The sequence below is a fragment of the Harpia harpyja genome, chromosome 16, assembly GCF_026419915.1.
Source record: "Harpia harpyja isolate bHarHar1 chromosome 16, bHarHar1 primary haplotype, whole genome shotgun sequence".
NCBI classification, from domain to species: domain Eukaryota; kingdom Metazoa; phylum Chordata; class Aves; order Accipitriformes; family Accipitridae; genus Harpia; species Harpia harpyja.
Window position 1 is genome coordinate 30506550 of NC_068955.1, and position 14281 is coordinate 30520830.

General features: G+C 35.4%; 1 protein-coding gene across 8 annotated transcripts in view; it reads left to right on the forward strand.

The window, feature by feature from the left end:
• Window positions 1-14281, forward strand: part of PPFIA1 (PTPRF interacting protein alpha 1) — a 59852-nt gene that overhangs the window by 20956 nt on the left and 24615 nt on the right. For all 8 annotated transcript variants that reach the window (XM_052810962.1, XM_052810965.1, XM_052810963.1 and 5 more), the window contains exons 3-16: window positions 534-635; window positions 1296-1460; window positions 2340-2414; window positions 2890-2991; window positions 3247-3468; window positions 4284-4430; window positions 5399-5533; window positions 6601-6684; window positions 7273-7404; window positions 9800-9862; window positions 11151-11230; window positions 11493-11625; window positions 12285-12508; window positions 12881-13115. In XM_052810962.1, coding sequence (XP_052666922.1) covers window positions 534-635; window positions 1296-1460; window positions 2340-2414; window positions 2890-2991; window positions 3247-3468; window positions 4284-4430; window positions 5399-5533; window positions 6601-6684; window positions 7273-7404; window positions 9800-9862; window positions 11151-11230; window positions 11493-11625; window positions 12285-12508; window positions 12881-13115 — 1899 coding nt within the window. The remainder of the gene's footprint in view (window positions 1-533; window positions 636-1295; window positions 1461-2339; window positions 2415-2889; window positions 2992-3246; window positions 3469-4283; window positions 4431-5398; window positions 5534-6600; window positions 6685-7272; window positions 7405-9799; window positions 9863-11150; window positions 11231-11492; window positions 11626-12284; window positions 12509-12880; window positions 13116-14281) is intronic.

Consider the following 14281-nt stretch of genomic DNA (forward strand, 5'->3'; position numbering starts at 1 on the left):
CTCCAGTAGCAGACCTTCAGGAATGCTCTATTACTGTAAAGAAGTAACCTGTGTATTCTGGTAGATGCCAGGGTTATGCATTGTTTCTCACAATTAAGTACTGACTTGAAATTAGTCATGATTTGCTGGCTCCTGTATTTTACTGTGCTTAGTGCTCTGTTTTTTCATATCTCCCTCAGCAGTCACTTAAAAAAAACCAGCAACCACCACCAACCAACTTTTTGAAACAATAACAAAGTGCATTACAAATAGGTTTTTCCCTTTGCTTACCAGGGATACCCCAACTTAGATAATTTCCTTGAGAGACAAAGAAGTTTTCAGAAGTACTAGTCAAACATCTTTTATCTTTACAGTTGACAGTGTAATGATTTTAAGTGTTTAGTCATGCTAAGCAGGCTTAAGTTTGTACAACTGTATTTGCTTTAGACATCTGAAATGAATACTTCAAGAAATCATGTCAAGTGTTCATATGAATCCACTCTCACTATATCCTGATATTTCATGTGCTTATATTTCTGTCTGGTTTATTTCAGGAATTTGCAGCGCTTACAAAAGAGCTAAACGTATGCAGGGAGCAGCTGCTTGAAAGGGAAGAAGAAATCGCTGAACTGAAAGCAGAAAGAAATAATACAAGGGTTCGTTCCTTGTCTTCTCCAAGATCACCCTTGTTAAAGCATCCAACTACATGGAGAAAAACATTGAATGTTGAATTTGAAAAGCTAAAAGTATTTTTTCCCTGGTATTTGCATGAGTCCCCCTGGAAGTGCAAATATGTGTTAAGAAAGTTTGGAAGCTTATGCACAGCTCCCAGTACTGCTGTGCAGGGTCAGGAAAAGCTTGTAAGACTGCACTGCTGTCTGTCATTCAGCTTTCTTGTTAAAGTTTTGTAATCATTCAACACCCAAGATCAGAGGAATAGAGTGGGCAAACTGTAGTGATCTGTTCCAGCAGCTTACGCTGCTGCCAGCAGAACAGTTGCTCTCCGAATTAGAGCATTTCCTATGTGTATCCTTCTGACAAGTGTGCAGTTCCTCAGACTGGTGGTGGAAGTGAAAACACCTGGTTAAGTAGAAACCTCATTTAAAAACTAGACTGAAAGAGAGAGGTAGGAAATGCGTCAGCTCTGATATAACTTCAAACATGGGTGAAATGTTAAAAACAGGTCCTTATGCTTGATGCAGTACTCTTTGGCTCTCAGATTTGAAGTTTAGAACTCAAAACTTGATGTTTTAGGAGGCAAAGTTTTCTGCAGCTATGCAGAACAGGAATAAACTTTGTTCCTTTTTTTGTTTCAGCTATTACTGGAACATTTGGAGTGTCTTGTCTCCAGGCATGAGCGATCTCTCAGAATGACTGTTGTAAAGAGACAAGCTCAGTCTCCAGCAGGAGTTTCTAGTGAAGTAGAAGTTCTCAAAGCACTAAAATCTTTATTTGAGCACCATAAAGCCCTTGATGAAAAGGTAATGAAATATGGTATCTAACATCTCTTCCTGTCCCCTTTCTTTTGTGTGGACCATGCAGTTGTTCATACTAAAGTTGTAGAGGTGTCTGAAGTTTCTCTGTATTGAGAGAGGCTTTGCTGTAACTGCATCAGTAAGTGCTCTCCTAAATTAACATGTTGCACTAAAGCAAGGTGCTGTAGTTTATGCTAGTACTTCATTAACTGTGCTAATGTAAGCTAAGCATGATTCAGGGGCAATATATTTGTTGTAGGAATGCATACAGTTGCTTATATGTATAATATCATGATTTAGCCTTTTGATTATGTAATACAAGAAATGGACTAGAGAGAACAGGAGGAATCTGCTTACACTGTGATATAAAGTAAAGCTGAATTAAAGGAACTCCACCCTTTAGTTGTGTCTGATGTTGGCAGCAGGATATGCAAGTGATAAAGTTTACTTTGAATTTTGCTGCCAACTCATAGTTTGCCTAACTTTTGTGACCCTTGTGTATAAAGTCTGGCAAATTATTTTAAGTAGAATTCTGCCTCTTCTTGCATGTAGTAAATAAGCAGAAGCGTATGTACTCTGTGCCTTACAAAAGGATAAGCAAATTCTGGATATGTTTAATTCTTGCCTAAACGTACAGGTCATGCTGAGATATGATTTGCTTATGATAAAAAAGGAAAAGCTATATCTTAAGATATGCATTGTTTCTCTAGAAGGTTTTTTTGTAGCATATGTTGTAATTTGTACTGACTCAAGATCAACCAGGTCTCTAAGTGTAATGGAAATAGTGTCATTTATTATCTGAAACTGCATGGCAGCATGGCAATAAGTGAAATTGATTTCTTTTTAATTTGAATTATTTAAAATTATTTGGAATTACCCTTTCAGGTAAGGGAGAGGTTACGAGTAGCACTTGAAAGATGTAGCTTATTGGAAGAAGAACTAGGTACTACGCATAAAGAGGTAGGTTTCTTTTTTTAAAAGAAGTCTTCATGTGTGCATTGTGGGTGTCTTAGTCAATATTTGTACACAGTAATTTATTCAGTTATTAAGGTTCACTTTCACTTCTTGTGTTTGATTTTTTTTTTTTTTTTTTCCAAATGCGATAACTATAATTTTTAACTTGGTCACTGTGAAAGAGCAGGAAAGGAAAAAAAAAAAATCAACCCGACCCCAACCCCCCTGCCCATTCCCCCCGCCCCCTCCAACCCAACAAAAAAACCCCAACAAAACAACAAAAAGAGTTCCTGTGGCTTTAAAATAAGAATTTTGGGGTTGCAGTGGCATAAGTTTTTGAGTGCCTGTACCATATTTTATTAATACATACCTTGCAGTAGAATCAGTAATTGTTGTTTCGCTTTTGCAGCTGTTCCTTATATAATTGGTGAGAAAGGAATTGACTTGAAACATATGTATGTAAACTTTTATTTTCTTTTAGTTAATGATTCTGAAAGAGCAAAATAATCAGAAGAAAACACTTCCAGATGGGATGCTGGATATAAATCACGAACAAGAAAATACACCAACTACAAATGGGAAGGTACAGCCATTTACTTTTTTTAGCTGATGTCTGATTTTTAATCATTCACTGTAATATTTTAATTTTAAACTATAATAAAAGATTTTTGAGTGATGATTTAATTAAAAATTCTCAGTTACCACAATTCCGATCTTTGCAGTCTATCCAATAATAAAATTATCTTGGGGAAGGGGTGCTTACAGGTAAGTAACGGTTTGTTTCTCAAATTTCTGTGTAACATGCAAATTCTTTTTTTTTTTTTTTCCTGTTTAATAGCGATCCTCTGATGGTTCTTTATGCCATGATGAAAACCTTGCTAAAGTGATTGAACTCCAAGACATCATAGATAAGCAAAACAAAGAGCAGACACAAATGAAGGAACGTCTTACTGCTTTGTCTAGCAGAGTAACAGAGCTGGAAGAAGATCTTGACACAGCTAGAAAAGACTTAATAAAATCTGAAGAAATGAATACAAAGTTACAGAGAGATGTACGAGAGGTGAGGAATAAACTGTCAAAATTTGGGTAGTCATAAATGCAACTGCTCTATAAAGTTTTCAGTGTCACTGATGCTCAGTCACAGCTTTATGCTTTTGAATGTCTTTGGTTTGATAGGTGAGAAGAAAACAGTTTAGGGCATGATGGTGCTATTTTTTGTTTAAAAAAACAGTTGCTTAAGAAAATTTGTCTTCAGAATAAATCTATGACTAACTAGATACTTCACAAATATATTAAATTAGAGATTTAGCATTGTGAACTTTAACGTGTTCTTGAAAAGATGCTAGATCTTGCCATAAATGCTAAGGTTATTCATGAAGTTTGAATTTTTTAATTTTAAAGATGTATGTAGTTGAGGAAACACTTCAATTTCAGTGGTGTGATTGACAGTTCCTGTTACTGATCAATCACTAACCTCCAAGGTCCTATGTATTGCAGTGTGCTGTATCTTTATTAAATAGAAAGGGAGCTTAGTTAAATCCAAGAACACTCTCTGACCGTCCCCAGGAAGTAAAGATTTGCTGTGTTTGTGCCATTGAAAATGTAAGTAGCAGATCTGTGGTGTGATATAATAAAGACCAATCTTTTTAAGTGTTCACTGTTTAACCCCACCCCTCCCCCCAAAAAACCCCAAACCAAAGTCATTGAACTCGTAAGGTTAAGACTATTCTTTTAACTTCATTTTTTACTGAAATAACAGAGTATATCTGTTTTTTAAAAAAATCATCATTATTTTTGGTCTGTGGGTTTTCCCCCCAGTTTGATCACTAAATAATTATCCCTTATATTCTAAATTTTGTCTTATTTCTTTCATAGACTATGGCCCAAAAGGAAGACATGGAAGAGAGAATTACAACTCTTGAGAAACGCTACCTCGCTGCACAACGTGAAGCTACATCTGTGCATGACCTCAATGATAAACTTGAAAATGAAATTGCCACTAAAGACTCCATGCATCGACAGGTTGTAATTTGAAATAAGATAAAGTACATTTTGCTCAGCATAAAACTAATGTAAATAATTAATGTACATATTGTACTAAAGCACTTTGCTTTTAGGAAGATAAATATCATCTGTAATGTGCTATTGTTAACGATTGTTTTTCAGTAACTGGAGGAGTGCATTGTGCAGAGTTTTACCCTGGAAATGAAGATGAGACAGTTTACTGGGGTGGAAATGATCAAGTGCACTAAAATGCTCAAAACCATGGTGCAGCAGGGCTGTTGTCCCTATTGTCGATTTTTTTTTTTTAAGTTGTTATATGTGTATCCAAGCATCTTTAGTTTCATGTGTGAGAATTACTCATTCTAAACTAAAGTTTTTAAATTTGCGTAGTGTGTGGTGATTTTTATAGCCTATAACAGAAATAAATGTTGCCTTACTGTGGGAGGAAATGTGACGTATGCTTGACATGAAGTAGTCCCACTTTATAAACCAGAAATGGTGGTTTAGCCAATCACTTTCTAACTAGAGGCAGGCAACTCTCAGTCAACAAGATAAGTCCCTTTCAGTAAAATTCTTAAAAGAAGTTGTACACGCTTTAAATTAAAATAAATTTTGTGATACTATCCATAGTGTTATTTAAAATATGAAGGATTTTTTTCCTTGATGTAACTCAAAATCTTAGCACAGCCTTGACACAGAAAATTCAGAACTTGTTCTATGCTGCTTCCCATACCGTAACTGTGTTTATTTGGTGATATAGCTGCTTTCAAAATACACAAAATTGTCTGCAGAAAAAAATCTGTAGAGAAAAAAATTTTCTCATGTAATTGAAGGGGAGGATGCAACATCTTTGGTTACGAAACCAGTTTTGGACAGTTTGTTCTCCATAGGTCTAGTAAAGGCAGTAATCTTTATCCTTACCTTCCTCTGATGAAAATTAATTACCATTTTAACACTAAGCATTTGCTGATCATAATCCTGTGTAGAGTGAAGATAAGAATAGACAGCTGCAAGAACGACTGGAACTAGCTGAACAAAAGCTGCAGCAGACTTTGAGAAAAGCTGAAACTTTGCCGGAGGTAGAAGCTGAGCTGGCACAGAGAGTTGCGGCACTTTCAAAGGTGAGTCGATTGGACACTGTCCTCAAGGTTCTCTTTTCTGTTGGTGTCCTGCTACACAAATCTGTTCTTAGTGTTGGTTACATTGTGTTTCTGTTTTTCCCCCAACTAGTTCAGAAAATGTTTCTGTTTTTCTGCATTTTCCGTTCATCTCTCTAAACATGCTCTGATTTACTCTTTTTTTTTTTTTTTTTTTTTTCCTTTTTTAAGAACTTCTGCTCTTTGGAACTTGACCAGGTTTTCTGTTAACTCTGTTACCTTATGAAAATGTCTCTCTGAATTATTTTGTTGCTTTTTATTAAACTACATTCAATAATAGGCATGAAGTCTTCTAAAACAAGAACTATTTCTGAAGGGGAAACCCAAATTTCTTCCACTGTTAACCAAGAATGTGGGGAGAGAGAGAAGTAATGGTACTCATTAATATTAAGATTTTTAGAAGGCTGCAAATTGAATAATGAAGTCTGAATTGTATGTAGTAACTACAGATGAGCCTTTTCAAGTGCGTGTGTGTGTTTTCTTCTGAAGTCTTAGTTTCATTTCTTTCCCTGTTATCTTTCCTGTCCCTAACTGGCTCTGTAGTCTGACCTTTTGTCTCCTGGGAACTCTGCTGCTAAAGATGCTAAAGTATTGGAACTTACCACCAAGCTTAGGAAGGTAGAATTTGTATATTAGTCCTTGTTTCTGCTTGCTGCTTTCTGCTTTGTCATGATTACTAACAAAGGGTCATATTGTCTAGGCTAGTGAGGAAAAGCTGAAAACGCTGCTTTTTTTTAATTTATTTTTTAATTTGTGGGGATATGAATGAACTTCTGCTGTTGCAAGCTCATTTGCAAGTAGTAGTTGATTCATGGTACTTAGGGGTGAGAGGCTTCATCATTTTGTTACTTACCATATGAACTCTTACTAGGTTCTTTTAGTGACAGAAAGGCATCTATTCTGCATTGTGTATTACCATAAATGGCAGTTGTGCAAAGCATGTTAGATACATTGTTGTGCTTCAATGTTTCTATGCTTTTGAAACCTTTTTTTAAAAAACCCAAATTCTAATTTTGTTTTCAAATTGACAGGCTGAGGAGAGACATGGCAATATAGAGGAACGACTGAGACAGATGGAAGCACAGCTAGAAGAAAAGAATCAAGAACTGCAAAGGGTACCGTACATACTTTTGGCAAAGATAAAAAGCTGAAAGAAATAATCTAATCCCCTTCATAGCTGCTGACCATTCAGCAAAGCTGTTTTTATTTGTCATCTCTAAACTAAAGCCAGAGTTTAGACTGGCTGATAGTTGGGAGATTTGAGCCACTGTACTATGGCTAACCTTAAATCTCAAGAAAAAGCTGAGTCTCCAATGGAAGTTTGAAAATATGTTTGGAAATACCTAACTGCTGGTCATATTTTCTGATGAGGACACAGATCAAAAACTTGCTGAATTAAATGACTATGGAAAAATTGGTTCCTAGGTTATAAATAATGAAATTGGTTCTGAAATCTGCTTTTTCTTGAAGTGTAAGCCAGATTTTCAAGCTTCTGATCTCGGAACAGTTATTAAAGTCTTAAGCGTCCCTTATACTCCCTTACAGAGTCATGGAAGCTACATGCAGTATTCCTTATTCCTTTGGAAAAATATTTCTGTCAAAGAAAATGCATTTGGATCCAAGAAAGCTTACTGTTTTTACAACCTGGAAATTGTTAGACATTGTAAATTTTAAGCTATTTCAGTGGCTTTTATGTATCTTAGGCTAGACAGAGAGAGAAGATGAATGAAGAGCATAATAAACGTTTGTCAGAAACTGTTGATAAGCTTCTGTCTGAATCTAATGAAAGGCTTCAGCTTCATCTCAAGGAGAGGATGGCTGCCTTGGAAGATAAGGTAACAAGTCACATTCCAGCATATACATTAATTAGATGTTCAACATTCTGTAGTGATCTGTGTATTTTGCAATGTGTCTGTAACTTCAGTAAGTAAATACTTAATCCTTATTAATAAGTAGTTTCTGTTAAGGCTGTTTTCTAGTGTGGATTTGAAAATATGTTCCTAAAATTCTTTTTTTTTTTTTTGAGGTTGTCCCTGGGCATTGTACTGTGGGCACTGTGCTGAGAAGGCATCTTTTAAGAAGCTTTATTCTTTCCTAGCTGACTGGTGTGGACTGCATAAATAGTAATGCAGTGTAATACAGGAAGTCTAAAGAATTAGGACTAGAACTTCGACCTTTTCAGTTCAGTTTCTTTTATTTCCCACTGCTTTTGTCTGTACCAGTTATCCTGAGTCATTGTGGGATTCTTGCAAGTTGAAACAATCTTGCATTTTCTTCCCAGGTAGATAATTTTGAGACAGGTTATGTGAATGTAAATGGGCTGTCCCTGTGTTGTCAATGCAAATCTCGGATCTTTCCCCTGTATTCAATTCATCTTCTAACTTGTGACATACTTTACTCTGTTTCTTTCCTTTCTGCTTTTGGATCTAGGTCCTTACGGATTTTTCTTCTGTGCATGCCTTTAAGTTAGATTCCCTTATTTTCCATCGAACAAAGCAGTGTCTTCTAAAGTAGCGCTTTGCTTGATGGTGACTTTGAATTGCTTTGTCTTGGATTAAAAAAAATACTTTGTTTCTTTTACTGGAGAGTGAAATGACCATCTGGGGAAATGTTTCAATAAAAGCTGAGTGGCTTTTGTTTTAAAGTCATGGCAATAAAATGCTTCAGTTGCAATATATAATGATGTATTCAGACTTTTATTAAATGTTTGCTTTCTCTTGCATTCATGTCAACTCAGTTCTCATCCCTAAACCATCAGTCAGGTATCTGACATGTCATTCCAGAATTCCAGGACTGTGCTCCCCTTAGATCATTACAAAGATGTAGTTCGTTCTTTCCCCTGCTTTTGCACTCTTGGAGCTGCGAGGAATAGAGTAGTGCAGAACAAAAATATAGGTCCTACTGATTCTCATCCTTTGAATTAGTGATAAAGGTGCTTATCATCTGGCACCTAAGGTTGCAAGCTTTGTCTTGTGTTTTTTAGTTAACATCACTGTTTCCAAGATCACCAACTGCTCCTAATACTTCAGAAATTCTTGTTATGGGCCTTGTTACGACATCAACAAGGTTGCTCTAACAGTCTTTATAAATTCAATTTCTGAGAAGCAGCTGACTGCTTTTTTTTTTTTTTTTTTTTTTAATAAAATGCTTGAATGTTGTGGGGGTGTCTTAGGGTTGACCCTAACTCCCCTTTACCTTCCAAACCCTAACTATGTTGATGAATAATGAGGAAAATCTAGTTGCCCTTCGCTGTGAGTAACAGCTTCTAGAAAAGTATTCTTGCTGTGGCTTCCAGCTCATTCTTTTATGATAAGTTGGGAAAAAACATGCAGGTAAAATGTTAAGACTTTCTTCTGATCACTTGGGTTTTTTTCCCAGAATGATTAGTTTGTTCACGTATGAAACTTTATTTGCATCTTAAATGTGTAATAATGATATTACTTATCTCAAGGAAATGCGCTTAGCAGAACTTTTTGACAATGGTGGAAATGGAAAAGAAAGTGATCCAGTTATAAGCTTCCTGTTAGAAGGGGAATCTCTCTCTCTTTTTTTTTTTTTTTCTTTTCCCTTGGTATCCCATACTACAGTCAAATACAATAGTTGAAATTCTTTTTGATTGTTGTAGCTCTCAAATGTTTCTTAATTCTCAGATGATTCTTAGTCTAAATTTGGAAACTGCTTTGAGTAGAGATTGTAGTAGTCATAAGTATTTATATTTACTGGAGTTGTTTAGAAATAAAGATGACAGCTTTGATGTTAATGAAGGCCCTTAAGTCAGTGAGTGTTGCAGTTCTAGAGGTACATCCAAGAAATTACTGTGTAGTAGTTTTGTTGGTCAGGCAAGTGAAAATAAAATGAAAACCTAATGATAACAGGCAGTAATGCCTTAGTAACCACTCAGTGAATTACTTTGAATTATTTTAGCTGCCTAATTATTTTCTTTTTTTTTCTTTTTACTAGCTTTGTCAAACAGAGCTTTAAAAGGCTAGTATTGGTATTAAATTTTTATGGAACTTGTACTCTTACTAAATCCATTATTTAGAGGGCTGTACACCTGAAAGGATAAACCTTCAACTATAATCAAAGTGAAATGATGTAAGCAATAAAGTATCTGTAACTTTTAAGATGCATCTGTACAGTGTTGACTGAATTTTTTTGATGCTCATGTTGGTTATGGTTTGAGTCAGAAGCTTTTATGGGTAACATAATTTGTGATATGTTTTATTTTAGAATTCACTTCTTCGAGAAATTGAAAATGCAAAAAAACAAGTAGAGGAACTTCAGCATGAAAAGGTATAATACACATTTCTGAAATATTATATTGGAAAATAATTGCTGCATTGCTACATAGCAGGACCAGATTTGAATTCCCCCATAAAACTTAACATTACCTGGTCTGTTTAAAAGTAGGGAGCTGTTATTGCTCATTTTATGGTATTGTGTGCCTTGGTTTTATGATGATTTTATAGGTAATACATAGCTTTTTACTCAAAGACTTAGCATGCTTCTGAATATGTAAAGTGGCTGGATATGTTGGCAACTTGCCAAAGTTTAAAGATTGTAGAATTTTTATACTGTTGTACATATGACCTTGAACAGTAAAAAGAAAAGAGAAATACTTTTAATGTTGGGTATTTTCCCATAAGTTTTTTGTTAAAGCATTGGGTATCATGAAATGTTCTTGTTCAACTGATAAAATTGTTTTAAAGTTTTAAGAATTGAGGGACAGGGAGAGAAATATCTATTAGACTTGGCTGCTCCTTTGCAATAGCAGTTGTCTGGTCTTTTGCTTGTCCCGGAACTGACAAGTTCCCTTCTTGAATAATAGTGGTGGGGCCTTTCATTTCTTTGCATTCTTAAGCAGTGGCAATTGATTTTGTTGTCACACTATCTGTTCTGAAATAATACTTGTTATTGCTTATTAAATCACAGGTGTACTGCATCTCCCCAAATCATTCTAGTAAGTAGCTAGGTCAAACTGTAGAGGCTGTGCTTCTGTAATAAAATGAAGAACGCATTCAGAATATTTTGCAGAATGTGCTTTGAATTTTTGTATGTGTAGGCCAGCAGTTTTCACACAAGGCACAGATGTTCATCATCAGCCACTTTTTATTAGTCTTTCATTGTTTTCTCATTCATTGGATTTCTCTGTTGTTAAATTCTCAGTTTCTAGAGCATGTAAAAAATGTCCAAGTTAAAAGTGAATGCATTTAGAACCTTTTGTGCACAGAGCCTGAAAAATCTTCGTTTCTTATTAAATATTATCACTTAATTATAGTAAAGTTAGTAATATGTGAATTTTATTTCATAGCTGTTTTTAAAATATATATTGTCATTACCTACAGTCACAGTGTAGAGAGACAACAGAATTATTCTTGGATGCCCTTTTGTGATGGTGCTGTATTGTGTGTAGCAAAAATCATTTTTACGTTTTATGTCATTGAAGGGTATGTTTTAAAATATGTTATTTCTGAGTTTCACAGAAATGAGATCAAAAAACTAAATGTTAGTTTATAAATTGGTATTTGACACTGATTTTTTTAAGTGTATTGTTATGTATTTTATCTGTTTATTTTTACAGGATCAGCTTGTATTAAATGTTGAAGCATTAAGGGCTGAAAATGACCAAGTGAGACTCAGAGCCACATCACTTCATCATAGGTACCAGCACTTAATTGTAGTTTATTTTTTTCTAATTTCTTTAAAGTCACTTTTGCTAAATATAATATTGTCTATTATAACTGAAAATACTTTAGTTATAACTATAAAATGTATTCTTGATAGCACATATAAAGCAGTTTTTATACTGCTTAAAAAAAATTGGCACTGGTGGGACAAGAAGAATAATTTGGGTGGGGTTTTTTTGGTTTGTTTTCCCCTTCCCCCTACCTTCATAAGGATAAAATGTTTCTTCATGCTCTAGCCGACCAGATTTCAGATACCCTATCACATCTTCGTCTGTGCCTGACAGTCATACAGACTCCTATGCCACCTCATCAGTGCTAAGGCGTCCCCAGAAAGGACGTTTGGCAGCTCTCAGAGATGAACCTTCAAAGGTAATAGAACTCTGAAATCAAAATAAAAATAGAACTTTGGCAACAAAATAGATTAAATGAGGCTAATCTGTGGCAAGGAGTTTTTGGAATAGGAGTACATAGCAATAAACTGCTAGATTTTATATATCCTGTTTTACAAACTAGTGCACAGCTACTAGTCTTTTTAATTGTTAGCAAGTAATTGCAAAATTATCATTTTGAAGTCCAATTTGTTTAAGTATGATAAGCCTGTAAAATACAGTTTAAAACAGTCCTACTTTTGTGTCTATACACTAAATTAACATGTTACTGTTCTGCAAGCAATTTCAAGCCCCTTTCAGGACATATAACTTCTCATTACATAAACCTGATTCCAAAATACCCATTGGATTTGATAGCAAAATTCAAGTCTTAATTTATAGCATATATAGCCAAGATATGTGATGTTTTAATTTATTCAATGGGCCTGTCCATTTTTAAATTTGACTAAAATGTAAGATGCAAAGTTTTCTACATTATAGCTTTTTTTACATTTCTCTAAACATTGCTGTCTTGATGGATGCATTCAGCATGTAAGTGGGCTTTTAAAAAATTATTTTAAACATCTTGAAAAACAGTAGAAATGTCACATTTTTCCCATTTGAGTTTGGATTTTTTTTTTTTTTAATTAATTCTCTTAGGTTCAAACTCTGAACGAGCAGGACTGGGAGCGAGCCCAGCAAGCAAGTGTATTGGCAAATGTGGCACAAGCATTTGAAAGTGATGTTGATGTCTCCGATGTTGAGGATGATAGGGAGACTATATTCAGTTCAGTTGATCTGCTATCACCAAGTGGTCAGGCTGATGCTCAAACTTTGGCCATGATGCTTCAAGAACAGTTGGATGCAATCAACAAAGAGATTAGGTATGGTCTATCTGCTGTTAAGGTTTTGATAAAAATGAGTTTCTAGAAATCCTTTTTGTGTGGTTACTTGGAAAACGGTGGTTGCCCGTTCAGTTTCCTGGCGGCGGGATTGACAGAAGTAACTAGTTTGCTTCAGGTTCTTTGTCTTCAGCCCTATTTATGGAAGGGATTGTGTATTACTAGTTTGACAGAAACCCCTGCATGGTGGTAATAGCCGTAGTGTTTACCACTTTTTTCAGATTGGATTAGAAGATTTTTCAGTGTGGCTGTTTTGTCTGATAGGTACTGCTTCTTTCTAATGCCTGAGTCAGCCATTCTGTTTATATGGTACTTGTTTGAATGTCATGTTCCTTTGAAACTTTTTTCTTTTAGACTTATACAAGAAGAAAAGGAAAACACAGAGCAGCGTGCAGAGGAGATTGAAAGCAGAGTGGGTAGTGGAAGTTTGGATGCCCATGGCCGATTCAGGTCCATGAGCTCCATTCCTCCTCCCTACGCAAGTGGTTCACTTGCTGGTTCTTCCCCGCCTGGCAGTGGCCGCTCTACCCCAAGGCGGATTCCACATAGTCCGGCTCGGGAAGTGGACAGACTAGGTATCATGACACTGGTAAGTATCCATTAACTTTCATTTTTTGGAAGAGTGTTCCTTTTCTCTAGGAAATCGGTTGTTTGATTTCCCCTTCCCTCCCTTCTTACTCAGCTGTATTTTTCCTTTCTCTAGGTTTTTCTACTGCTTCCTTTCAACTTCTATAAAAAGTGTAAGATACAGTCATAATGATTAGGAAAAACGTTCAGAACTCAAGTCTATTATTTGGTCAACATCTCATGCCTAAGTATTCCTTCTGTTGTTATGGTCTTTCTTCTGACTCCTCTTCCTAGAAGAAATAATATTTTCTTTTCAACCCCTGGTACAGCAACCACTTTTTCCCTCTGCTTTAAACTTTATTTTTAGCAGTCCACTATTCCACTAAATATTCAGCTGAAAAGTGATTTGCATATATTGCATTAATCTTGAAGATTGTGAAGGTATCACAGCTGTTTTAATATTAATGAGTGCTAGTGTCTTGTTTTAGCCTGTTAAAAGTGGTAGGTAAAAGAAGTATCTGTTAGACCTAGTAGCTGATGAAGTAGTAGCTCAGGCTTAGTAGTTCAGCAAGTAGGGAAAGATGGATCCATTCTTTTGACGTTCTTACGACTCCTTAGAAAAATTAATACTTCTAGGAGCTGCTTTATGCCTGTAAACCTATCGGTAAAAACAAGATACAAGTTTTCCACTTTCTTGTTTTTAGATAAATGTTAAGCAAGCCTAACAGTTTCTCGTATTTAGGATACCTTTCACTAAGGAGCATTCTGGATATGGGTATTTATTTGCAAGCACTCTCCAGGAAGAGCTCCTTCTGTAATTTAGTTATATATATAGCCTTATCTCCAGATTTGCATATGCATTTGGAAACTGTACTTACTAGTTGTATGTGCAACACCATACTTACTATACCTTATTGTCTTGGATTACTGTACTTTTATCATGCCTATATCATACCAATTGGTAGACAAGGGATGATATCCGTCACTGTAAGAGCAGGTGGACTGTAAATGACTGACTTGGCTCATTTAGGTCTCTTATAGGTGTGTCTAAAAATAAGTATTTCGGCTAACTACTTTTGCTGGCTTTTTAAGATGGATGTGTATGTATACCAAAAAGTCCATTTTTTTGGTAAAATGGAACCATTTTGCCTTTCTTGAATTTAAAAAAAAAAAAAAAAAAAATCATTA